Raw genomic sequence first — 27,956 nt, forward strand, 5'->3', positions numbered from 1 at the left:
CTGCAGTAGAGAAGTCTCTTTTTTTTAAGGTCTGCCACTTCTATGCTCAACTTGTCCAGTTTCTGATTATTTTTTAAGGACACACTACACACCAATGCCAGATAAGCCATTTTTTTGGCTAGTAACTCTTTGGGAATCACCTTGTTGGTGCAAATATACCGTTATATAGTCGTTAAGCTGTTTATCTGACATTTTCCATTGACTGGATGGGAACAAATTATCAGTTTTTTCCTGGTAGAAAAAAAATTCTTCTGAAAAATGGTCTCAAAATGAGTGAAAAAAAACAAAACAAGGTGTGTGTTTTGTTTGCCAACAATATTACAGATTCAAAGTCAACACCAGGATTCACAGCAGAGCAAATACATAAATAAATAAAATGCTATGATACTGCACATTTAAGTCATCCGCACAGTCTGGAATTTGTGTGCTGTTTTATCCTTACTCAGTACAGACGTTCTAACATTTGGAGCTGTGAATGCAAAAATAACCAAAACAGTATTTAGTCACACATGAGAGTGCTAATGGACTGTGGCAGAAAATGTCAGCACTCATTGTCTGAAGTCTCTTGTTGTTTTGTCACTGGCAAATGCGAGAGAAGGTGTTTGTGGAAAAGAGGGTTTTAGCGTGCCAGAAGGAATTATTCAGTGGAGCAAGAGAAACCTCATTCTGAAATGACCAGGGAACAAGTCAGGGAGAATCTCTTCCAAATGCTGCCACGCTGATATTTGAGGCACAAATAAAGAAAACAGCTGAAGTAGGGCACAAGAGCGCAAAACATCTTTGTTTTAATTTGGGGAGGCTGGGAGCTGTCGGGGTCACAATGGGTTGCACTCAGTCAAGTAAACACCCACTTAGGAACTCTGTGAGTTATTTGATTTATTCAAATGCCTTGGGTTTCCACTGATGCATGCTAAAGATAAGCTCTGACTCATTTAAAAAGAGAGAAACACTGTGACAAAGGCCAAAGTGAATCATCTTTTTAATGTGACCCCTGGTGCAAACTTCACTAACAAAATATGCCACCGCAGGAAGAATAGTAAGCATAAAGTTTTGTTGGAGATGGCAAGAGTACACCATTAGCTAGTGTTTTTCAGAAAGGATGTATACACCCTTTTATAAAAATGCTGGAAATAAGATAGATGATGGAATAAAGCCAATTTTACAGTAGTAACAGGTTTAATGTTGACGGCACTGCTAAATACTCAGCTGATGAGGACACTTTGTTGCCATCTGTCTTTACAAGAGGGGGGTAAATGTGTCACTTTGGCCAGCTGTAGCTGAGTGATAGTGGATGGCAGGCAAACTATTTGTATTACCAAGCCAGTTTGAGCAAAATCCACAATAATCCATAATGTTGGTATTTTAGCTACTAAACAATTTCTCAGGTTACTGGGCAGTTTTTGAATGTAGGGATTTGTCATTCACAACTTGAGATATGCTTATTCCTTAGGACTCCACATACCCCATAAATTACATTATTATCATGAACTTGATTACCATAAACCTTATAGTAATCAAGTTTAAATAGTGACACAACAGTCTATAGATCTCTAGGCTACAGAAGAAACTGTGTTGCTACCCACTGATGCTTGATCGGAGCTTTACTTTGTCAGATGTTTCTACTCATTGCTCATCTCCCTGGCCAACAAGTGGCTGGCATCTTTGCGCACAAGCCAAAACTTCTTTAAGAAATATTCCTTAAGTAGTTGTTGTAAAAACTGCCTGTAAATAAACCATGCTATCTGTTCATTTTCTCCCCAAGAGTATCAGCTCACCTTCCTTTCATGCACTTTGCAAATATAAAAACTTCACAACAAGTAAATCCTGTATTCTATGTAATTTAAGTTTACCAATGGAGAAAAAAATGAGAAAAAACTATTGAGAGTATCAGCTTCAAAAAGTCTGCTTCATAAACTGTTCATTGCCAAAAACATGTATACATGATTCAGTTACAGTGAGCTGTCTGCCACACTTTTTTTTTTCATATGTTGAGTCAGTCGCTCTGATTTTTCTAACAGTACTTATGGGAAATGTGTAAACAATGCAGCTGAGGTCCATGCTCCGTCACACTCACCAGTCACTTTATGAGCTGCAACTGAGAAATCTGGAGGAATCAAAGGCTCTGCTTTGTTTGGACTTTGTCATCATTTTTTTTAAAACTGTCAAAACAGATGTTGTAAATGTGGATTATAAGCATGATTGTTCACCATCTTAAACACCATGTACTTTCTTAATTTCTAATGCAAAACAAATAAATAAGATTTCATTGAAAATTTCAAATGAAAAACAAATACATTGTAGTTAGGCCCAGACTATGGGTGTGTTTTTGCTCTAAAGCTTGGCTTACCAGGATAATCGCCTATGCCTGCCGGCTTGCAGCCTCCACCATAAACTGCCGGGGGCATCACAGTCCTTGGCAGCAGCAGATTTGCATGCCTCGGAGACCTGCACAGCAGCTACAGGGCGAGCAATGGCGACCCAAAGCCAACAATCAACTGACACCTTGTTCATGAACAACCAAAAGCAGACCAGGTGACAAGCTGCAAGCCAATCAATCAATCAGCTTTATTTGCCACATGCAGGTCGCCCTGCAGTGGAATGGACCCGCCCCCCGACCTTACACACACAACACAGACATCACATGGGGATACAGGTCGGAGATCGGTAACATTACAGAAAACCACTGAAATGTGCACGACAATGGGAAAGTACAAAGTACACCACTGACAGTCATTCTACAGGTTAATTACAGTAACTTTTCAGACTTTTACTTCTTATAGATGCCTTTGGCCAACAGGAGCTTTCGTCCCCTGATGTTAACTCAAGCTAAACTGCGAGTAGACGACAGTTCAGATTAATTAGTTTTATTCAGGTCCTCTTATACTATATTGCACTATATTTCACAAGTGTACCAAATAAGGTAGGTGGGAGTCTCTGCTGCACACAGACACAAACTTCCATGGCTCATCTCTAATTTCTCTTCTAATTCTGACCTAGTGCAGGAGGTGATTCATAAAAATGTTTCACAGCAGCCTTTAGAGCCTGGATAGCCTTCTGCTGACCTCTGAAGTCAGCTGTACATTCCCAGCTGTTTGCACATTCAAACCATCTCTCAGGGACCAGCTTGCTTTCGATAGTTTGACGGATAAACTGAATGACAATATTGCAAATATCCTCCCAGTATTTTTCCTTTTTTGCAGTGGCTGAGCCTCCCTAATGAATAATACAGATATGGGACAGGAAATGACCTTTGCAGACAGTAAAAGCGATAGCCATAGAGGAAATCAGGCAAAGGCAATTAGGGGTTTATAGATCACATTTATGCAACTATAGATGAGGCAACGAAGCCTAACAGAGAGCCTGTCAACCACTATAATGAATAAAGCTTCCCACTTCCATCTAAAACATACAGTGCATCCATTAACAAATCTAATACACTGAACATGTGCCTTAGATTATGTTAATGACAGTTAAAGTTACATAAAATAAAGCAGAAAACCCCTCCCCCTCAACTGGGAGACTTGATTTTAGCATTCATGCATATGTTATTTTGACATGTACCAACATCTGGCAAAAGCAGATCAAGGCACCTTGCCACACCTCAAAACTGCTCTGGAACAGCCTGCAGAAAAGCCCAAGGCACTGACCTCTTCTCCAAATTCCCCAGATTGATTAAGCATCCACGGGTTGCGGCGGAACAAGCCTGATCCACTGGGACCTCACCCAGGAAGGATCCTCTGGGTGCCTGAGCTGCTTTAGTGGCACAAAGCGGACTGAAAGAGTATTTAGCAGGTGGTTTAAATTTGTGATTAATACCTTTATTTTCATCAAAGATAAACTTGCCAGGCTGCCACAGAACATTACTCGTGTGCTGTGCAGAATGCATTATCATTGAAATAGAAGAGGAGAAGCCTGATTTTAACTGGAGTGATTCAGTGATTTCAGACTTTCAATCAATTGCAATCTCCTTCTCGATCAATAGAGGACTCATGTAAGTGAAGAAGCAGTTGCACGGTTCTGTCTACACCCAGTACTGCGTTTTATTTTCTTTCCATCTCTGATGCTTTTCTGTGTAATTCATGAATTATACATATTTGACACCAAGATGAACCCAAGTAGCTTTCTTCTCAATACATTCAATATGGCATTGATGTAAAATCAATGTATTATCAATCAATCATATTAATAGGGCTGGGTTGTAGTTCTAATTCCATGCAGGCACAACTGTTTCTTTTTCTGCTTTTCTTTTAATTCAAAGTCACACGAACAACAATGTCTATCTTGGGATAAATATTTATCTGCCATGATGAGGAAGGTACTTTTCATCATACAAAATAATAGCCATACACTTAGACTATTACACTTTAACCCAATCAGAATTTTTATACACGGCACTACATGCACGGGATTTGAAGTAAATGGGTTCGATAGGTTTGTTTAGTTTATAAACAGGGCTGCTGAGAAGGATGTCAAACAAGAGATTACTGAGGGGAAATTAGCATTGCTTGTTTTTAATGTGGAACATTAAATTACCTCAGGCATTCAAACAGGTGCAGCCTAAACTTATTGGGAAGAAGGCTCTAGATTTTAAAACTTGAATAGTAAATGGATTTTAGGGGATAGACAAGATAATCTACTTATGCACCAATGATTTGTGGAAGAATTACAGACAGATTAGCAAAGACTTTTCATTATATAGAACCTGTCTTAGTGAAACCCCAACATGGACAGACCTCTAAATACCTCAAAGCCTCCTAATATCAACACCGTCCCAGAGCAGCTGTCCCAGAGCTATTTCTGGATTCTGATGGACTAGAGCTGAACTCTGTCTGCATAAGAACCAGTTCCATACCATTGGTCTGAATTCCTCAGAGGTCCACGCTAAGCATTAATAAATGCTGGCACTGAGAGACTTTAAGAAATATAATGATTTCAATGATATGTTATCATCTCACGGCACCTTGCGCTTCTCAATAAAGGTGATTTTCAGCAGGCTGCATTTTGTTGCCTGCTTTACATCTGTGAAAGGCAATTATCCCCAAGTCCGTGTTGCATTTGGCAACTACTAAAGATAACTTAAAAGTAGCGCATATGGTTTTATCAGGTCACTCTAGAATACACTGATGGCATCTGGAGTTTGCAGATGCATGATGAAGCCATCAATCTTCAACAGTGACTGACCAGCAACCGCAAGAGACACACAGCTTCTTTATTCCTGTCCTCTAGGTTCCCAATGATTTTTTCCCCTGTCCTGTCGGAGTCATGTAATGAATAGTGAAACTGACTCCCATCCAGCGGGAATCCCACAGGAATCCCATAATGCACAGGATCTCCCCCCAAAAATGTCAGCTTCTAATCTCCATACTGTTCTGTTTACCTTTAAGCAGCTCCTGGGGATTAAGTTCTCTGCTAGATCCACATTAATGAGAATTTGTGTGACACGTCACTCATACAGAGAAGCCCACTTCACCAGCGCTCCCCACCTTGTTCTCGCCCATGAATCCCCAATTCAAAATTAATTTGCAGTTAGAAAGGCATTTTCTCGAGTGCTGCTGAGGAGGCGTCTCTATCAGCCTGTTCTTTTGGTGGTGGTGTTAGCTAATGAGGGCCTGGTCAGGAAGCCAAAGCTGACAGCTCGGCTCTTTAAAAGCCTTTGTCAAAATATTGCTTCAGGGGAGACTTGAGCAGCTAGTTGCCCACAGGAACACTTCCACCATGGGCATAGCTCTTATTTCCTCACAGCTCTGTTTACCTGCAGGCTACATGTCCACCTCCTGTGCATCACAGGGCATACTCAGTCCAACATTTGTCAATAACAGGAAGTGAATACAGATTAAATGTGGAAATATCCAGGGACACAGAGACCAGCACTAAGTTAAATCTAAGTAATGAATGAAATAAAATTAAAGAAGTTTAAAAAAATGTTTTCCAATTCAGATTTTCAGTTTGTTTATCTTGTGCGCCTGCATGGCGACGCATGTATCTGAGTCATAGAAAAAATGTGTCACCTAATTACGACCATGAATAAACAAACAGAAATTAATATGACGTCAAGTTGGGAAACAAATTTGCTCTCACAACATACACAAAACCACCACAGCCTTTAAAGACAATGCTCAGTAATATTTTAAATAGCTTTTACTGTGAACAAAAACTAAGATCAAAATCCATAAATATTTCTTTCTTAACTGATCGGCTATAGCCATCTTCAGTAACCAGACCTATTTGTGTTCACAACAACACATAAATGAGCAACACTAGTGCACTGGTAACACACCAATCTCATATACATGACTTACTTAAAATGCATATTAACCCGTAGCTGAAAATAGTCCAAGAAATGCATTACTTCTGAGTGATACTTGCTTCTCCCATCTCTGCTTTTTATTAGACTTTTAATTTATTGACAGTTAGAAATGCTGATACTGATCCATTTATCACTCCTTGTGTGGTGCTAATGAAAAGAATCAGAGTAAAGTAAGTAGAAGTTGCAGTTAAAGAAAGAAGAAACTAACTGAAAAAAACAGAACAGTTGGGATAAAGTTATCAAAATTTGCACCTAAATTGAAACTAAATACTAGCCCTAATACTATAGTACAGTAAATAAATAAATACTTTGACTTTGTACAAGTATTATTTCCTTCTTCGGTTGCAGATAAATATTTCAGAATCACTGCATTACCATCAAGATGTGGACAACATCTTGTCATATGGTGAGTTACTCTGATTCTCTCCCCTGGGAAGAACCAACTGGCTTGAGGCTGAGTGCGACAGTGAAGTCACAAACCATAGCTTTTAACATGTGCAATAAACTATAAATAAACTTTAAGCACTCCACTCATGATCCATATAATATGTGGGTAAAACAAACAACACTGATAAAGTCTGACACCAAAGATGAAGGAGAAGTCTTGGCTGAAAATATCCCCGTCTATGCCATGCTGCCACACTATCATTTGTCATTAGATGTCTGGACAGATACCAAGTCTCGATATTCTCGTCCACCAAAGCGATGACACCATGGCCAAGCTCTGAATAAAGAAACATGGAGTAAGATGAATCCCTTCCATTAACAGAAGGACTGTGGGCACTCCTGCCATTCCACCATTAATTATCTGGTCTTATGGGAAGATTAGGGTAGAGAAACTAAGCCAGCAGCCAGACTCCACTGAGTGGGCCTCCCCTGTTTAATTACCAAAACGGCACAAACAAATGAAGCCCCATAGATCTTGCAAGAGGATAGCACTGGAGGCTATGATTTGGCTGAGCCTGGCTCCACTCCTGTGTTTTCTTTGTTCTCTTCTGACTCTCTTTGTGCCATCTATCCATCCATCACTCATCAGAGCATGCAGACTGGAGACTGTAGTTGCACTGTTATTAATGGCTAAAATGATGACAGAGGAAAAAAGGAGAGAATACGGTGTGACAAGCGAGAGGGGGCAATGACAGACTATTTAAAACTATAAGAAAAATGTGCAAGTCGTTACCGAACTTCAGTTCCATCACAAAAATACTAAACAGTGGTCTTGCTCTTAGCAGACCCTCCTCACCCTTATACTTAAGAGCCCAAGAAATAATTAAACCTATTCCTAGACTCTAAACTTTGATCATTAGAAATTTTCACTGAACTTTTCTCAGTCTGGGACTAGGTTTAATCCACGCCTGTGAAACTTGTGGTATATATTTTACGCTTTATACACCTTTTTATTATTGTAGTATCCGTTAAGGTCAGCTGAAACTCTGGGTCAAGATCCAGAACATAATTTGTCTTCTTACTCTTGACAGACGCATTACATGAACTGACCTTTTCTTCAAGTATGGAATAAAACTTCAGTTCATTGGACAAAAATGACAAATTTTGCATTTTTTATTTTTATTACTTCTTTGCATTTAATTAACAATATATTGTTACAGTAACAAATAGTGAATAGAATTATTTGCTACATCCTCACACATAGTGACTTAATAGTCATTTTATTTCCATTCTGTAAATCTTCAATCTCTGAATGCAAACGCAAATAGGCGATTGACACGCTGTGCTCTCGATTCCAACAGTACACATTTCGATACAGACAGAGCAAACACACCAACAAAGCGCCCAAGTATGTGTGCGCAGTCACGCATTCAGCTGTCCTCACCATTCTTAGTGCTGACAACTTCATTCCAGCAGTGATTTGAAAGTGCAATTGTGTGTCGACTGGCAAGTAAAGATGAGCGCCGTGTCTCAAAGTTCCCGCAAACAATATTTTCTGTTTCTATGCAACAGAGTGTGACAAGCATGACAGTTTGCAACAGTGAAATAACCACAAAATAATGTGAAATTCTGAGTAGGAATAGTAAAGGAGAGTCAAAACATTGTAATGTCAAAGTTAACATGTCACTAACACAAAATATACTTTAGTACTAATGTACTTACAAAAGTAAGCGTTTTTTAACTGTATCATCCTTCAGAGATTAGACTTCAACACTTTTCCTTAATTAACTAGAGCTGGACAAGTTTTTCTACACTGCAGAATTACTGTCATTATATTACATTCTGAACAGTCCAATCAAGATTAGACTGAAGTGAGGGACTTGACAAGCTCTTCTGCATAATGTATGACTCTTGCATGTACAATTCAAGAAGGTACTACGTGGGCGCTCTGGACAAAACTAGATACAGTATGAAATCAAAGCCAGAGACTTTTACTGTTTCATGCTTTTGCTTTTTAGGACTTTACATTCTTTAAATCTGGAAAAATCAATCCATTAAGGTAGCACATCACAATCAACTCATAAGGATGCAAAAATCTTTCTGAGGGGACTCAATCGAAAGATAGATTGTTGGTTACGTTGACAATGTTTTCCATTATCATCTTCCTCAGTCTAACCAGTGATTGCTTGGAGCGACATAATCGCTCCCGACATCTCCCAGTGACACCTACTTGTGACTGATTCAAGTTCATCTGATGACACATCTTCGACATTTCTTTATCAAACTAAAACGCTCCATTGGACTTCAACAGGGAAATTTATCATTCTGCTGTCGGCAAATTCTTCCTGTATAGGCAGTTCAGGCTTATACTCAAAACACATGCTGTTGATTTATTGACATGACATACTAGACATTTCAAAATACAATACATCAAAATGCTTTAAAAAAAAAAAAGACGCAGTGATAAATTGCACAAACTCCTGCTAAATAATTAGAAGCAGAGTGATCCACTGCAGTGTACATAAGGAGTCATTTCTACTTCAAGTAATTATGGGCTTGCACATAAGATTATAAATATTCTTAGCCTGGAGTTGTTTCTTGAAAAAATGCAGTGAGCTCAGGAGAAAGCCATCTTTTCACCATAGCCTACAGGATATTCTTCCCCTTTTGATACCTTAGATAACGGGTAACCTAATACCTAATATCCAGGAGGTTACAATAAGCCCAGAAAATGCTGCGGGACCCCTGGTTTGCCTGGTGATGGTGCTAAGCTGAGCTGCACTGAGCCTCAACGAGTTACCCTTGGAGCCTGGTCCAATTTTCTCTCAGTGCAGCTTCGGTCCACAGACCACACTAACAAGCTAAAGCTTCAACGCTCGTCAAAAAGGGAAGCATTTGGGTGCTCACTAGAGGCCAGAAAAAATACAGGCTATCGGTGCAACCCTCAAGATGGACACAATAATTAATCTTCATATCGATCCACCTCTTCGACTTCTGTTGGGACAGGCACAGAAAGCATGACTGAGAACCTGCTGTATGTTTTAGCTTTCTGAGAGGAAGGCAGGGAAAAGATTCTTCTTAGCTATTCCTCACACCCAGTTTCAAACATATACACACACTTTATCATCAGCCACCCTGTTGCATTAGATACATTTGACTTTGCCTTCAAGGAAAGCAAAACGAAAAAGGAGGAGAAGCTGATGTTTGAAGAAATAAAGCACAACGAGGGGCAGGATAAAAGGAAAATACTACAAGAAGGCAGTAAGAAAGACAATTTCAATCAAAGAAAACGGGACACAAAGAAGCCATGAATCATATTTTGGTCCATTTCAATAAGCTATATAAAAAGCTATAATATTTAACAGGATTTCTTTTGGAAGAGCTGTTTTAGGAGCCACCCTGAAGCGAGGTTCAGATGGTCGTCCATTCACCACCTTCTTGTTCCTACCAAGCCTCCTCTGACAAACTGCCTACCAGCTTCTGACATATGAGCCATAAAGTCCAATGCCACCATAAACCTAGAGCCATGGTGATTTGTGAATTCAATTACCTCTCTGTCTGTAATGGCTGTATTCAGTGCCCTGCTGTTAAGTCAGCTGTTGTCAGCATATGTCCGAAAGGTCACAGCTTCCACTTCGAACACCACTAAGCATCTAGGAATGATTATGTTAATTAATTTTTGAATTTACATCAGCAAACAACGCTATATGAACTGTGCAAAGCCAAAAAGAGACACAACTATCGATTTCTGGGACTGACAGAAAACAATCAACAAGTATTTAAAGATGTGTAGACATATCAAGCTACATTTCCTTAAAGCCAACATTCCTGCTTTTGGATATTCCTTAAAAGTCTTTATCAACATTTGAATCAAATAAAAATTGTCCATCAAGCATCAATGAAGACACTGGTATCGACTTCTTTCATGTCTTAAATGTCTGACTGAAACAGCAGTTTCATGGGCAATCCTGAGGATTTATGACTTCACACAGAAGCTTTTCAGTCCTTGGACCTTTATCTAACAACTCTCACCTCATATCAACACCAATATTGCTCTCAAATCAAGCATTAAATTGGCAATTTTTCTCCCTTATTAAAAAAACCCTATATTCCAGAGGTAACAGAGATGGGGTATGGCACACAGCAAAGATCTATGCTTACACTTAAAGCTGGCACTGAAAGCAGCTCCAGCTCTCTCCATCTCATCTGGATAGCCAAAACAAAACATACCTTGCTGCAGATGTACCGTATTAATATAAACCATTTTGCTTGGTATGTGCTTCGGTTACACTCCATTTGCTCATTTTTCCAGCATTCACTAAAACGCCTTTCATGAGAAGCATGAAAACTCAAAGAACAGGTGCAGTGGCAATTCACATGGCTCAAGCTGAACTGCTGAGTCCCTTTTTCACATTATCACAAGAATGTTTGTTGACACTTTGCCAGTGTGGTAATGGGTGTAATCTGAGCCTTAACCACACTAGAGGTGCTTTCTTAAATCGGGCTAATGAACAGCAGCAATGTCACTGTGTTTTTACAGAAAACGAGAATGATGTTGGAGTGAGAGATCAAATTTGGGACTCCTTATAGAGGACCTTTGTCCATACTCTGGATTATTTTTCTGTATGTTTGTTTCTTTAACTCTTCAGAAATAACAAGAACTCTACCAGAGTAACGCTGACTCTTTACCTTAACGATATCCTGACCAACTCTGCTTACGTGGATTACATATGCAATGTCATGAGCATTTATTTAACTTATTTAACCTGCAACATGTTGCATCAAATGATAAACTGTTGAGATTTTGGATATTTATTTCCCTAAAAACCAAAGTAAAAGGCCAGTAAAGGGTCTAATTGTGAACTTAATCCATCTATGTGCGCGTCCTGAATTTAACTCACACCAGTCATGTCGCTGACGTTCTTAGGTTCAACCAAATGCTGACCTCAACTGTCATTCCAATGTTCCAAAATAGACGGAGCTATAATTTAAAGAACCCAACTGGAAACTAAACCACATTCCTGGGTATAAAAAAAAGAAAGAAATATATTACACTGGTGTTGTATCATCCTGCCATAAATGCTGACCTTTCATAAAAAAGAAAAAAGCTACAGAACTAATATTGGCCAGTAAGATGTGCTGAGTACAGAAAAAAAAAAAACCTTGCATTTATCCAGCAGCGGGGGTCTGACTCTAGCCAGACTCAGTGCAGTAAACATGCAAGTACAGGGCTTCCTTTGAGCTGGTCTAGTTCCATTTCAGATAGGGTTTCCCCCCCTCTCTTCTCTGGTGCTATGAAAAGGTTCTACACAGTGGGGACCTTTGAGTAAGTGTTTGTTGATTCAAAATGGAAAGAAACACCCCAAAGAAAAATTCACCACAGAAATGTCTCTTGCAAATGGAAAATTCCAGGGTTACCCCAAGTCTTTCAACTTGATTTCCACACAGGGTAAAGGCATCATGTAAACATGGCTTAGAATATAAAGTTAGCGAGTCTTTCATAGCCATTCTATCATTCCATAAAAACACAGTTATTACTTGTAGAGCTTCACCAACAAGCAAAATGCCCCTAAAAGACAGAATACAGAGAACCTCTGCTACCCTATTAATAATGCATTCTTGGATCCATTCTGGTACCATTTTGTTTTCAAGCTCCTTCCCCCCCTTAAGCCAATCCTTCTTCCCAAAGTAAGAGCCATATAAATCCAAGCTCTCAGTCTCTATTACAGTAGAGTGATGGCTGCTTTCCAGACAAGCAATCTCTGGACACCCCTGTTCTTTGGTCCAAACTGCTGAACCATGGTCTAAGCTATGGGGGAAATGTTAAACATATCGATGCTGTGAAGGACAGATTTTGGCCAAGAGGGTCAGCTCCTATACAACTGATTCACAGGACAGAAGCAAAAGGGACATAAATACCATACAACTTATTTTAATACATTTTGTCTCCTCCCAAATGAATCCACAGTATATGCAATACATTATTCTTACATTCAAAGAAAAACAAATCCAAATAAAATGGAACTGTGATATAGAAGTTACACTTAGTGGCTTGATTTATCGTACAATTGTAAGGGAGATGATTTATTGTAATACCATCTCTGAAGCAGCAGTGGGCACAATTAACTTCCAGGATGTACAACATTTGTGTCCTACATCCCTCTGGTGATCCATCATGGTATACATTTTGCTACTTTGAAGTATTTTGGGGTTTTTTTTGGCCCTGCTTGATACAGCACAAATACCTTAAAAATAAATACTAAGGATTATTATCCAAGAAGTACCACATTACCAGGTACAACCATTTCAGTCAGAGTTGTCTTTTCTTATCTTCCATTACTATGAAATGATACATCCCAAAAGAGCTATCATTATTTGTCTTGTACCCAAAACGATTTTCCTCATGGACATGTCATGCTAATGACAAGTTCCATGCTAATGTGTAAAATAAATCAGCTTGAAATCCGAGACTCACTAGATGATCACCAGCCCAGGCAGAGCATCAGCCATTTCCAGTCCCTGACCAGTGAGTCAGTGAATCTATATAAACAACTTTTTGTGTATTTGTTAGGATGCTGCTGCCTAATGTTGTAAAGGCTTAACCGGTCAATTATGACTGGTGTGTGCACCTTAGTTCAGCTGTCCCCAACCCACGGACCAAAGACCAGTACCTGTCCGTGAGTTGTTCGGTACTGGTCCTCGAGAGTGAAATTTATGGTTTTCAGGGTATTTCATCTTTATCGTTATTTTGTTATGATTTTATTGTTAACTCTGTTTCTCTGGGTCTTTTCCCGTGTGTTATGAATAAATCATCTTTTTTGGTAGCGGTACTGGTTTTATTTTGTTGTATTTAACCGCAACACCTTAAAATATCCAACAAAATATTGTTGGACATAAACCGGTCCGTGGCGCAAAAAAAGTTGGGGACCGCTACCTTAGTTCACAAAGCTAATGCCGAGGTCCACAAACCAAAGGTTGGCCAATTAGTTCTTATAAGCAACACATATAACATATAAAAGTTAGGAACAATATAAATTTAACTTGAGTTACGTTGTCTGTTATTAATCACCGTTCCATATCTGCCATGTTTAAATCTCTTGGAATTTATCTTTCAGTGCATAATCTTTTGACCAGACCTTTGTTAATCCTACTGCTTTCTTCCCCCTTTATGCAGGCCATGTCAGTTCAAATAGTATTGGTTTGAAGGGTCTGAACTGATTCGGCACAAGTGAAAGTGTGTTTACATTTAAGAGCGAGCCATTGTGAAATATGGGTGCACATGAACATTATTTGAGTGACAGGATCCAATCTCTTTGTTAAATTTTGGCTTAGCCTACCAAAACTCCCATGGGATTGCAAATTACACAGAATTTTTGAACCACTGCAGAAGACGTAAGTGTTCAGTATAGGTTTTTTGAGAGAAGTCATGAAAATGTAGAAAAGTTGTACAGCATCTCCCTGGTGAACAGAATAATCCAGCTTCTTCAAACCACTACTCTCTTGTCTTCTGCTCAAAGGGACTGTCAGCTGGGTTTAAATCAGCAGCACTGCAGCCACAATCCCATCTCACAAACTTTAAATGTAGAATAAGTCTGATGGCTCACTTCATCTTTCATGTAGCTCCTGAACTTGCTGTTGCAAAGTCCTTACCTCCAATTTCAAGGTTCTCTGCGTGGCTGCTTATCTTGAAAGTGATTAGTAATGAAGAGCTCTGTCGGTGATAGCATTGGAGCCCCCGAGTTGGTTGCCTTCAGGCTGCCAAGCTCTCTTAGCTACTCAATACCAGATGGCAGGTTGAACTGCGGCTGCTGCCAACATTGCTGATCCTCACAGGAAACTTCCACAAGCTAATATACATTTCTTTAACCTGAACAGATTTTTAGCTTCACTTTAGCACTTCTGTTGTAATTCAGAGGCTGAACACTTAGACTAAGTTAAGTAGGATTCCTGGAGGGCACATACAAGTGAGCATTAGACACAGGAATTAGCAACATTCATTACACTACAGTAGGCTGCTACAGAGATTTAGGACCAGCAGTGAGGCGAACAATCAAGCCACCACACCAACAGCCTTAAACATCAGACTAACAGATGGTGCAGGAGTGATAGCACCGAATGAAAGGAAATAACTTGACAAAAGTAGCCAACCACCTTGTAAAAGGTGATATACATCATTTTCCTATTGGGAGCTTTGTAATGTGTTTCTAATGAATGGCTCTTGTTGTTTCAAGACAGAAAGTTAAGGATGAAACACTGTTATCCACAAATAAGGTTTATGGAAAACTTCTATGCATTTCTACACTCTAAAACTTACCAATTAGTTTTAGTTATCAGTTGTCACAAGTAGCAGTATAACCCCAGGAAACAACAGCTGTTTAGAAAAACACCTAGGGTTAGTTAGGTCTCTCTAGATCATCCATATTTTTCACTCTTTAGATAAATGCAACAACGCCATCTACTAGTATTGGTAAATGGGAATCTTTGGGGGAGGAAAAAAGTAGGCGCTTTTATAGATCTGTAAGCCAAACACATGACTACGTTTAGGGAGAGAAGGATTTAAACAGCTAGTGCAGCTGCATTTCTTGTAGTGTACTAAGGGAACATCAGGACATCCTTTAAGAGAAAACCCTTGAAATTCTGGCTGAAAATGAAACCAGTTGTTTCACTTTGACATGAGCATATCAAGGTCAAAATTCTGCACACACTGTTTTTGGCCATAATGACAAAACACACACTACCATAATCTCACTGGTCAAAATCTAATAGCAGCCCCTGGCAAAATTTGAACAGTACAAATATTAAAAACTTACTGATAATTCTGTGAGGTAAAATGGTAACATTTCTCTCTTTATATAAAAAGCCAGAATTCTAAACTATAAAGTTGCCAGCTTTACTTTTATTTATTCGATTTTTGACTGGATGCACACTACAGTGATACAGAGTACATGAAGTAGATAATACTGGATCCCAGTGAGGTTTTTCACCCAGTTCTACAAAATCCATAGATTCTTACCAATGAGTTAAAATGTTTTAGCCATATTAATAATGCCAGTACAAGCAGCACTACCCAGACTAGCTAGATTTGCCCAACAGACACCACCAAACACTTTACCAAAGCTTCTGAAGTGGAACTCACACTTTTTGAGTGCACAGCTCTCCTCATCAGTAATATGAAGAGCTTCCTACCTGTCTGTCAGTGCAACTCGGAGCAGTCAGGTGACAGAAGTCCAATGGGCCGGCTGAGTCAGGAAATGACTCTCTGAGATTATCGCATGAGTGGATGAAACTGAAGCCAATTGCTTTTCCATTTTAAACTGATATGCTCGTGATTGCCACAAACACTTCTTTCTGTGACACAAAGATTAATAAACTAGCAGGTCTCCAGTCAGCTGGCTTACTTTTCCAGGCCCAGCACACCTTAAATATAACAACAGAGTTTCTTAATAGTCCTGTGTAGTTATTATGGTATTTATCTTAGTTTCCCTTTTTTCACTTATAAGGCATGCGATTTGACTTTGAATTGCTAAGGCACAGAGAGAGCATCCTATGTGATGTCTACGTTTTAACTTACTAAACACAGAGCAATTTATGACGAGACCAAGTAAATTCCTGCTTAGTCAGGCTGTCACTGAAGTCGTTTTATTCACTATATCAAACATTTCCCAATCGTATAAGTCATATTTTTTCTTTTTCCCCGTCTTTTGTCACATTTTTCTCTCCGTCAGCCAGCACTGCTATAAGAGCTCCACTTAGAAACTGCAAATTGTCATGCAGCAACCAATTAAAATTTAAGAGTTTCCAAAGTTGCTAAATCTCCTGGCATTATACAGCAGTCCACTTTGTATTCAGTCTTAATTTGTTCTGCAGCACTATCATCCAATGCCAAAGAGAGCTGAAATATTTAAGCTGCTTCTCAAGCACTCTATGTACAACCTATAAATCCGGTCTCTCTGACAGATCTAGGGAGCAAAGTGCCTCCCCTCCCTCACGCCATTAAAGGCAATCTAAAGATGCTCTGCCAGTTGATCAGAGAGGACTAAAGCAGTGTGGAGGTAAATGGCTGTCACAAGGCCTGATGGACCTATTCTCTCCCAGTGGTCATAGGGAGGTACTCGACCTCCATTCACTCAATTTGATTCAAGGCATGTTTGTGCCTCTGGAAGGGGAGGAAATAGGAGAAGGGAACCGATCCTGTCTGTCTGTGCAAGATAAAAGAGAGTATAACGGAAAAATGAAACCCTCTAATTCACTGGACAAGAGCACTAGCCTCTGCCCCCCCTGAATCATTTGTTTTATTAGACTTATGTTTTTTTTCATCACTGCATAGTGACATAAAATAACCACACAAAAAAACCACCCCAAAACATTTAAAAGATGTTTAAATAAAGGATTTCAGATTGATGGTTGCTCTTCACAGGTGTGCCAACTTTGCTTTACTCCTGCATATACAGTGGGCAACAGGAAACCGCTTTGTTTAGTCACTACGCTCACTGCATTCGGAAATACGGCAAATTAATGACACGAGACTAATCTTTGAGACAAGTCATTGCTCAAGAAAATTAAGATTAGAACACTCAACAACAACAACAACAAAGCTGTGGGACATCTGTGGCAAATTTACCCTGACTATAAACAGAGGGCTGGCAGAATAACGCAGAGTAAGCAGGTTAATGTGAGAGTTCAAACAACATCGCTGCTTAATTAGATCCTGTGAGCCCAGAGAAAATGTCCCATTTCAAACAGAGCTTATGTGTCGCGGGGATTCCGGGAATAAATGACACGGAAATCCTAATTGTTGGACGTCGCAGCAAAGAAACCAAACAACTTGCTTACCCTGCGAGATAGGCCCATCCAGTATAATGTCTCACCAGGCTCGGTGATGCTGCCCAAACACAACAGAAACCGGACTGAATGGCATGTGAAAATATGCGATATTCAACAGCAGTGATCCGGCGTCAGCGTGGATTCAACCCATTCTGAAAACTTCCATCAATAAAAAAGCATATCTGGTTAGTCCAGATTAGAGCTACGACTCCGTTACAGGGATAACTGTAACATCCGCACAGGGAAATACTGCAGGTCATTTCTCATTATAAAGCTCACCCGTTGTACATCAAATGCTCAGACACGCGAAAAAAACAACGCTACCACAGTGGAGACGGGCAGCACGGCTCTTCTATTGCGGTTTCAAAAGCTGGTACACGCCCGACAATTAGAGACTAAACACAGCTAGGAAATCTCCAAGCCTGCTTTTATAACTTCCATCAAATAACGCAGATGAGCGACAAAATGTGGCAAAACGTGCGCTAACTGCCGTGCGCCAATACACTGTACTGTAGCCTGCAGCAGAATAAGTAGATGGGGAGAAATAAATAACATCTCTGCTGTTAATATAACCGGGAGTAGAATAAAACTTGACGCGTGTATACCTGTGTACTGCAAGAGAAACATTGTCCACAGAAGGCGGTGTGCGGTTCCCGTCGGTCCTGTGCTGTAGGACGAAGTGTATGAAGTGGAGGAAAAATCCTTGAATGGAGACGGGGCTTGTTCCTCAGTCAGTCCGCTCCGCTCGGCAGACTGGACTGCAATGAGAGCAGCTAGTCGAAGCGGGACCTTTTAGCTACGGCAGGCGAGCCCGCCCTCACGACGCGCCCGGCTGGTGACTGAAGGGGAACACTACAGTTCGCCTCCGACACACGCAGCGTGCAGGCGAACTGTTCAGGTTGAGAGCGTGTCCGTGGGAGCTAGCGTCTCTGGCAAAACTCCCGCTATTCACCGTGCTATAAAGCCGAGCCCGAGCTATGATGGGCTGTCAAGAGATGATGATGTTTTCACGGAGAGCTGAAGCCGAACTACCCCCCCTACGGCAAGTCACTCAAAGCGAACAAGAGAAATCACTAACACGCACCGGCTGCTGAGCTGAATGCCAGATAGACAAGATGCACATTTCCAACTTTGCATTTAAAAATCTCCTAAAGGTTCACCCAAGCAATGCATGCGCATGAAAGCCAGGTAATCTGTCCCAAACTTTTGACAGCTGTGCTTTGAAGAAGGTGTCATTCTGCAGCTTGCCGGTTGGAGGAGAAGCATAGAGATTACCGTTCCAGGGCCATACTTAGCACGCAGACTGGGTGAGAAGCATCTCTTCCATTGCTGAAGCTGCAGATAATCTCTATGATTTAAAATAAATACATTAAGAGAGCACTCGTCCAACTAGTAAGTGATTATGCTCTTATTAAAAATGTGCAGGTTTCCACTTGCTACTATAATCTCTGTAAGAGATTTTCAGCAAATCTGTGATCGTGAGTAATTACACATATATAGTTTCTTTACTTCTACAGCCAGTCAGGTTTCTAAGGTTTCTCTGCGTCTCCATGATGGTTTCAGGAAAAAAGTGCATTTCACTGAAATGCTTCTGAAGATATGAAAAATAGTCTACATCTCTTTAATAAAGTAAAAAATGTCTCCACCTGTGTGTGTGCTTGTGTGTGTTTGTGAACAACCCCACTGAGGACTAGACTTTATTTAAAATTTCTACATTTCCTGGCTTTTATATAGCCCTGAATATCTCTGGATAAATACAGACCGCTTTTAGAACCAATTTGTTATTACATAATTTATATATCATGCAAAGAGCTGTAAATATCCAACATGCACACCTGAAGTCCCCATTTACAAAATTATTATTATTATTACCATCATTATTATTATGGGCTGATAGGGGGACAGCCTATTATTACGCCTATGTATCATCATAACAGACTACAAATGTTTACAGATGTTCACTAAATACAAATCTGTAATAATTAACCAATTAGTCTAAAAGTAGGCTTTGTTAGCCACACAATCTGTGCTGCTAGCTACTGTTAATTTTACTGCACAATTTAAGACCACTTAAATTGATAATCTGATTGGCTCAAAAGTGCATGTGCGTGTTATTTTCTACTCAGTATTTAACTGCCATTTTATATGATCAAACAGCCACATGAATGCCCATTCTATGAAGTTTAGTTTTTAACATCAAAAAAGATGTTGTCTCTATTCACCATCTATTTGTTTGTCACTTTGCTTCTTTGTCTGTGCCTCTGAACTGTCACAATAATCATCCTCCTACCCTTCCAATATGAGCAATATAAGGCTGCCGAACAGCTGATTAGTTCACTTAAGTCTTATGTTTGGAGTATTATGGGCTCAGTGGCAGTAGCAGTCTGTTGGTCATCTACCTGCAGAGATCACCTGTTGTCAGATGGGGGCAGTGTTAAAAATATGCGCTACAACCGTTCTGCAGGTGCTGTTATTGGTCCATCGTCAGCCAGCTGCCGAGAAAAGTGAAGTTCTAACATACAAAGAGCTGAAGCTGCAGTCACTGTCTGTATGTTTCATACTGTAATTTTTCATCTTTGATGCGTTTGTTTGTTTTTTTCAAAAGCTGTCTCTGGCTTCCCTTTCAGTTGGGTTGCTTATTTATAAGGGGACATTTTCAACCAAATAGACACAACTGCGCTAACACAAATTTGATTTGATTCCTGCATTTTGTCATTGCTTGCAAGACAGGCAAGTGATGACAACATAGAGCCATCTGAATGGAGTTAAAACAACAGCTATGTGTGATCTGGAAGTCTACTAGATCTTTCAATTTTAACCCAATTTTGACTTGTGGGATACTGAAGTCTTTTAAACATCTAAGTAACAGAAAATTGCTGGATGGAGACATTCAGCTGATGCATTTCAAGGGACCCAAGTAAATGCAGTGTCCATTTTAAAATCACTTTGGATGAGCAGTTTTCAAATTTTGACTTGAAGAGGTTTTCTTTTAACTGCGTCAAATGACTTCAGTCACTCATTTTGCATGGATTAGCAGTTCTCTGGAAAGCTGCAAATGCACAGACAAATGTCTGTGTGGGTTTCAGTTCTTTGCCTTTTCCCCCAAGTGTTCATCAGATGTACTTCAGAGTTGCTGGGTGACCTTTCAGGATGTGAACTTCACTGTCGTTCGTATGAGCAGTTCCCCCAACGTAGCTAAAACTTCATGCTTTCATGCATGCATTTCATGCTACGCTTTCACAGCTTTCCGTGCATGTGAGAAATTTAGGAAAGATCATTAAAGTGCAGAAATAAACTACCAACAAATTCTCAGCCTCTGGGAAAAACTGCCATGATATTTGGGCAGAATTATTAAAAGTTAAGTGAACGCAAGCCTCTAACACAAGGTACATTTCAATGTGATTGTTAAACAGCTGCCTCAGATAGCATTAGCTGTGCTCCTCAGGTTCACTTAATGTGTTTTGTGTTTATTAGCAGCGACGTGTTTATTGAGATTATCCTTTTAGCTGTCCTCATTTTTTTTAACAATAGCAGACAACATATGTGCCTGCTGGCTTTCACACCCACCAAATGCCGATGATCTGGCATGATCTGGGTTGCACTAGTTGTTAAAAATGACTGAAACTTCTGCGACTGTAAACACTGTTTTGGTTTGATCAACACACAGTAATAAGATTAATTACCCAAGCAAAACAGCAGAGCAAACACTATTATGCTTCCATAATTAGCCACAAGCTGTGTACAGAGACATGAAAAACATCCATGAGAATGTTTCTGAAATGTATGACTGCAGTGGTCACTTGATCCTCTTATCCCTGATCCCAAACACTCCCCCTTGAGACAACAACATTACCTGCCCACTGTTTATGCTAGTAAGAATAAATAAATAAATGCAAGATTAAAACAGTGTATACACAACATTGTCATTCGTCGATCAAGGCTGGGGTACAGCCATGCTGCATGCGGAGCACCTAATCTAATCAAAATCTGGTTGAAATTTGATTAAGGTGAGGTACTACAACATCGTCCTTGTGCCATTCTTGTGGCAGGTCCCCACGTCTGCGACTGTTTCGATGCCAGTGCAGTGCAGGTCCTTCTGTACAGGACCATAACCACAGACTTTTTTGGCCAGTATTTAGTCCTGATATGTCCCCTACTGAGCACGCTTGGGACACGATGTTCATCAGAGGCAATCAGAACCAATGACCATTGCACAGCTGCAGGCTGCAATCATCCCAGAATGGAGACCATCTCCTTTTTCTGACTAGTACATTTGATTCAGCCTCTAATGGTTAACACCTGAGGTTTACTGTTCGTTTAAGGTGAAATCAACAGTGTGTTCATTTTGGAAAATTTCAAAAACTGTAACCATTTTTCCTGCCAACATTCATGTTGTAGCTGTTGTTTTAAGTACCAGTCACTTCAGCTAACGTGGAACTTACAATTAGAAAGATAATATCAGCTTTTGTTGAGAATGTTTTACTGAGCTGTCAAATCAGCTGCTAACAATAAGTCAGTACTGAGTAACAGCTTTTCTACTTTAGTTTATACCAAAGTGATCAAGATATCACACTGGTAATGCACTGGTAATATACAGCCTCAAAATGACCATAAAGCTATTGCATTAAATGCTTTCATTATAATAACTTCATATACATATAGTACTACTAATCCCTTGAGCAGGTCTGCTGATTAACATGCTTCAATTCTAATTTAAAGCCATTTTGTTGTTGTACGTGCAGCATGTGGTTTAAAATTGTCTTGGTGAAATATTCAAGGTCTTCCCTGCATGTATGATGCACTCAAGCATCGACATTGCCATTCCAGATGTTCAAGCTGCCAATATTAAAGGCTGCATTGTTACATTTCTCCAGATTCTGGTCTTCTGATGATATATTATGTACTTTAAATAATGAGATAGTCATCACAATTTTACACTGATGAACATTATTCAGAAAGTGTTTAGTAGTATTTATTTATTTATTGTCATTGTCAAGAACAATGAAATTGCGTTTGGGGCTTCCATACAACCCAAGTGCTGCATCATTTGTAGACGCAGTTTTCTGCAGATTGGTGAACCTCTGTCCATCTTTACTCCTGAGAAAATCTGCCTCTCTAAGATGCTCCTTTCATACCCAATCATGTTGCTGACTAGTTGCCAATAAATCTAATTAGTTAATTCCTCCAGCTATTTCGTTTTAGTACCAATTACTTGTCTAGCCTTCTGTTGCTCACTAACTTTTTGAGACATGCTGCTATCAAACGAGAATTCATGAACACATAACTCCAATTTTAGCCAAATTACATTGGCTCCCTGTTAAATATCGTATAGATTTTAAAATTCTTTTGTTCACTTTTAATATTTTGAATAATTTAGCGCCCAGTTATCTTTCTGATTTACTCCATCCATACAATCCCAACAGAGCACTTAGATCGTCCAACCATAGGCTCCTAGCACAACCTAGGACTCGAATGAAGTCGAGAGGCGACCGGGCCTTTGCATCCGTGGCACCCAGACTCTGGAATAACCTCCCCGTTCATATTCGCACTGCTGAGTCTATCCAGTCTTTTAAATTACGTCTTAAAACTTATTTTTTTACTTTGGCTTTTGTTTCTGTCTAGTTGGCTGTTTTAGCTTGTTGCGTTGTTACCTATTGTTTGTTGTCCTCTTTTATTGTTTGTTTTAACTGTCTCATGTTTTTATTGACTGTGAAGCACTATGGTCAACACTGTTGTTTTAATATGTGCTATATAAATAAATTTTGATTTGATTTGATCAAACATCTATTTTTCGTGAAATAATAAGATGTGTCATTTTTAAAATCTGATATGTTTTCTATGTTCTTTTCTCAATGTGGGTGTATGAGCTTGGAAAATCATTGCAATCATACTATACTGTCAGGAAACTCAGCTGACATTCCCATCGGATGTTTCATACATGTCATGATTTATTTAATTAGTCTGTTTATGCTGAAGGTTCCTTACACCAAGTTTCCCACCTCTATCAAGAACAAAACCTTCTTTGTGATATCTGATTGGTTTTTTAATGTTTCAGTTGAGTTTTATTTGAAAATAAATAAAAAAACACTATAACCTGCAGAACAAAAAGGAGAAGCGTATTGCAGGACTGTTGCATTGCGTAGGTTTCGAATTGAAAGGCTGTATTCAGACATGCACATACACACAAAGATGCATGCATATACACAAGCCAAAATTGAGGTTGTATAGTTCAGGTCAATAAAAGCTAGATACGTTTAGGAAATAGCCACTGTGTCAAATGATTTTCCCTTCTGCCCTACCAATACCTGGGTTTCCACTGCCATCGCACAATCATTTCTAAGGTAAATAAAAGTATTTACCAAAGGCCAGAGTTCCATCACCCTTTTCCAAAACACAAAATTGCCCTCAATTTTCCATCCACTGTGAAGTCAGAAGAACACTATTCCACAAACAAGGTATTGGGCTCATTCAAGTACAGTTACGACAGTACGCACTACTACTCTGTCTTTCTTCTAGCATCAGTAAATATTGTCAGTGACTCTTTTAACAGCTTTAATGATTTCGCCTTTGACAAACAGCAGTGTTTTATCAGTATACAGTTATTTCCTGCCAATAAAATCCACAAATTCACCTGCTGCTGGATGTTGGTTAGGATATACCTCAAATGAGCCAAGTAGAATTCATTTCAAGTATGAGAAACACCTAAACTGTCACACCACATGACAGATACGCTCTGCAGGTACGGTTTACCAAGAATATAAACTGCAGGCAGCACAAAAACAACTTCTTACTGATTTCCTATTGTATGCAGAGTTATAGTCTCAGTGTTCTATCATTTTGTAGATAGAAACTCCACTTTTTCAAAATAAAACATATCCATCTTTTTCGTTTCACTTACCCGATTCATAGCCAGAGTGGGGTTAGAGCCTGTCCAGCTGTCGCTGGGTGACAGGCGGGTTACACAGGTCGCCTGTCTATCGCAGATCCAGTAAAGGTAAAGCTAGGCTGCTGACCCAGTACCCTGGTATGAATTACGCCGGCTATGTAACAATGGAAAGACTTCAGAACCATGTCATAATATGTAATAACAAAACATGTCTTTCTTGAGCATTTGGATTACAGCCTAGCCTTTGGAAAATATTGGATGGGTATGCTTCCAGCTTCAGATGCCAAAGTAGGTTAAGAAAAACAAGAGCAGAACACCTGCAAATTATACTGCATTAAAACTTTGGAGACATCTAAGAGATACTTTGGTGAGCATCAGCAGACACAAACACAACATTATCAGCGACGAGTTTCTTATTTATCATCCACATTTAGAGATATTAAAAATGCAAAACAACAAACTCACTCCTGCAACGAACACTCTCTGTTCTGCTGTCCACATTTTCACCAGAAAATGCTCGTCATAAATAAAGTGAATGTTTTCCAGGCAGAATTCAATTACCCCTGTCAGCCGGTAGTAATGAGTAACAGCCAGTGCATGCTCTCATTCAATTTTAGTGTCCGTACGGAATGATGTTCATCTGATGTCTTGATTTTTTTATTTTTTTGTACAATAATGTTCTTTTTGTGGCCTGCTTAGCGTAGCAAAACATCCAAATCAAACATTAATTTGACTCTGTGCCTCAGCAGATGAAAGCAGCCTCGGTTCGCTTTAATGGCTTCATGTGAGAACGTGTGTCTTTGGTGACATTCGAGCCCTCTTTACTCAAATAAATTGGTGGACTTGAAAGTGAGTAGTAATTTTGGCTAGAACATTTCAAAATGTCTTATGTGAGAAGACTTGACCACGTTTCTGAAATCACGAGTCCATATCATGCAGCTCATCTCTGTTTCATGTAATAAAGCAGAAATACATAGAACAGCTAAACCAGAGAGATCTAATTTCCTGCCTAATATATTTGTTTAGTTAACGGGGAACTCTTAGAATGAATTATTCAAATTCAATTATTACATATTAAACAGAAGCTGGACCTCATCGACAACTATCACAGTAACATTTTAACAACGGCTCAGAGAGACAAAGCCTTCTTCTTACAAGCAAGCATTAGTTTCACTCAATATTTCCCTTTCCACTAAACATTTATGACTATTTCTCCCATGAGATGTTGACACTGTTTGTTTGCCTCTATTGACTAATTTGTCATATCACACAGTCCTGTTTTCACATGGTAAGAGAGCTCCATGCTGCACCAACATGCCCTTTTCCAGTCAAAGAAGATGATTCAGGTAGCTTCAGTGAAGGAAAGCAGATGATATTTAAAAAGGTTTTGCTCAGCAGAACGCCTATAAGTCTAAAGTGACTGTTGAGATATTGGGTATTGACCACGCTGAGATCAATGAATGGTGGGCTTGTAGCCCAGACACGAGAAAATGTCATTAACTCCACTGCTCTGTATGAAGGGAGACAGCCAGTGCAGAAATGTCTCCTGAGGATGGCGGACATCTGTGTCTTTTTGGGCTCCTGCTAGTTATCTCTGACCTCTATCTTCCTTAAATCTTCCCTTTCTAATTACCTGTTCCTTCTTCTCCTCCTCCCACCTAACCTCATATCCTTGCAGCCTGACTGATGGTTAGCTGATGATCATCTGGACAGGAAAGGTTAAGGCGACTCCCCTGCATAAGTCACGGCTCATTAAGTGAGCTCACAGTGTCCCAGTTCACATACTGGTGCATTTCTCCCTGGATGAATTTAATGAGTTGTGGAGGAGTAACAAGCCACCATGAAAAATATTTGGAGCTAACATGTTTTGAGAAGGAAAACAATGTTTGCCATCATTTTGATGATGATCAGAGACGAGGGAGTTACTGTAGGCGCCTTGGTGACATCAGCATCTGTTCTGGAAACTGGATTAGGCCAAATCCAAAAGGAGGGCAGGCCTTCCTCCGGAGAGTCTTCCCTCAGGATGAATATTGATGGAAGTGGGTCCCAAATGGAGTGAAAACAACTGTTAACCCCTCTGCACTGCTGAAATGTTGTTAACAATGCTTCTAGCCCCACTATCTCCCACAGCCAGAGAATCCACTGACACAAACACCACTCCTGCATCACCATCATTACAGCCACAAGAGGTGATCGCAAATCACATTTCTCTGTTCTGCAACATTAACACGCTGCATTGAGATGCTGCAAGTCTTCTGACAGAAGCAAAATCACTTTATGAGAGCGAGCGGACCAGCCGTGCATGTTGGCAGCTGTGTTCCACAGCAAGCTTGTTGTGATTCCTGGCACCAAATGTACCATCAGCCTTGCACTGGAATGAAACTCCACTGCCCCCAAGTTAACACAAAGCCAGGCAATGTCTTGTAGCCAGACACCTCGCTCCCCAGCTTAAAGAGAGTATGGTGAGCTTAACACAGAAATGTGAAAACATTTCATCCATATTCTAAACATTTATCGGTTTGTCTGAGAAAGGACATGTAGACCTATAGATCCCTGCAGATATAAACGCAGCTCTGAATTCTAAGAGAGCCCTGCTTGAATGTTTGTATAAACCAAATTAAAGTTTTTCTTGCATTAGTCATATCAGTGAGCTTATGTCTTCTGATGAATTCATTTGTAATATATGTAGTTTTTTTAAACACAGTGCCAAAACAGTCTTGCTATCTTGAAGGTAGAGGAGGCATTTTGCCGATTTAGGAAAGTGCCAAAGCCTCGAACCTCCTATCAAGCTTTAATAGACTTTCAGTTATTTAATGCTAGTTAAAGTTTCATTCTTAACACACTGAAAGTATCTTTGCTGCAAGTGGGGAACCCTTAAGATGTTGTTGTAACTGCTAACTCTATGAGATACCTTACAGGGCAATTTCTTTATTGTTTGTAAGCTAAAATAACTTAGTAACCTAACTATTTCAAAGTGCATCTATTGCATCAAATTAAATTAAAATTATTATCAGTAGTTACAATTGTCAATCACAGGATTGGTGCACTTCCAAGGAAAAATATGAAACCACTAAAAAGTCCCGTTTAAGAAACGTGCAATAGCAACATTGTTTTTGTTTTCCTCCTAAAAAGAAAATTACCATACAAAGTATGAATTCCAAAATAATAATAATAATTGATTTTTATTAATACTTTAGTGTTTACAAGAAATGTCAAAATATTACATATTCAACTTGCTTTTATTTATTTCAGCCAAACGTTGAATGAATGCATGATCACATTCCTTCCTATTGCAGATGGTCATGCAGTGGGAGTCAGTGTGCACAGAATTTGATTAGCTCTGTGTGCACTGTGGAGACTAAAGTGAATGATCTACTAACAAAATTTTCCTTCCGTTTTTCTTCATATAAAGCTGACAAAATTAGGTTTCACCGTCAGATGACTGTGGGTTGGAGTTGGGTTTTGATTAATTAAGAAAGAGACAGAAAACTTGACATCTATATTGTCTAAACTGATCCGAGACACATTTAAACTGCAAGATGTTTCCCAATA

General features: G+C 39.5%; 1 protein-coding gene across 1 annotated transcript in view; it reads right to left on the minus strand.

Moving 5' to 3' along the window:
• The window catches only part of enox2 (ecto-NOX disulfide-thiol exchanger 2), a 123,461-nt gene extending 105,159 nt beyond the window's left edge, over window positions 1–18,302 (minus strand). The window contains exon 1 of the mRNA XM_085363490.1: window positions 18,124–18,302. Within this exon, the coding sequence (XP_085219616.1) occupies window positions 18,124–18,145 (22 nt within the window). The 5' untranslated portion in view covers window positions 18,146–18,302. The remainder of the gene's footprint in view (window positions 1–18,123) is intronic.
• Window positions 18,303–27,956: the final 9,654 nt, after the last annotated feature.

Source organism: Diplotaxodon limnothrissa, linkage group LG2 (genome assembly GCF_057381915.1).
Source record: "Diplotaxodon limnothrissa isolate DT_005_m linkage group LG2, D_limnothrissa_male_GT1.1, whole genome shotgun sequence".
NCBI lineage: Eukaryota > Metazoa > Chordata > Actinopteri > Cichliformes > Cichlidae > Diplotaxodon > Diplotaxodon limnothrissa.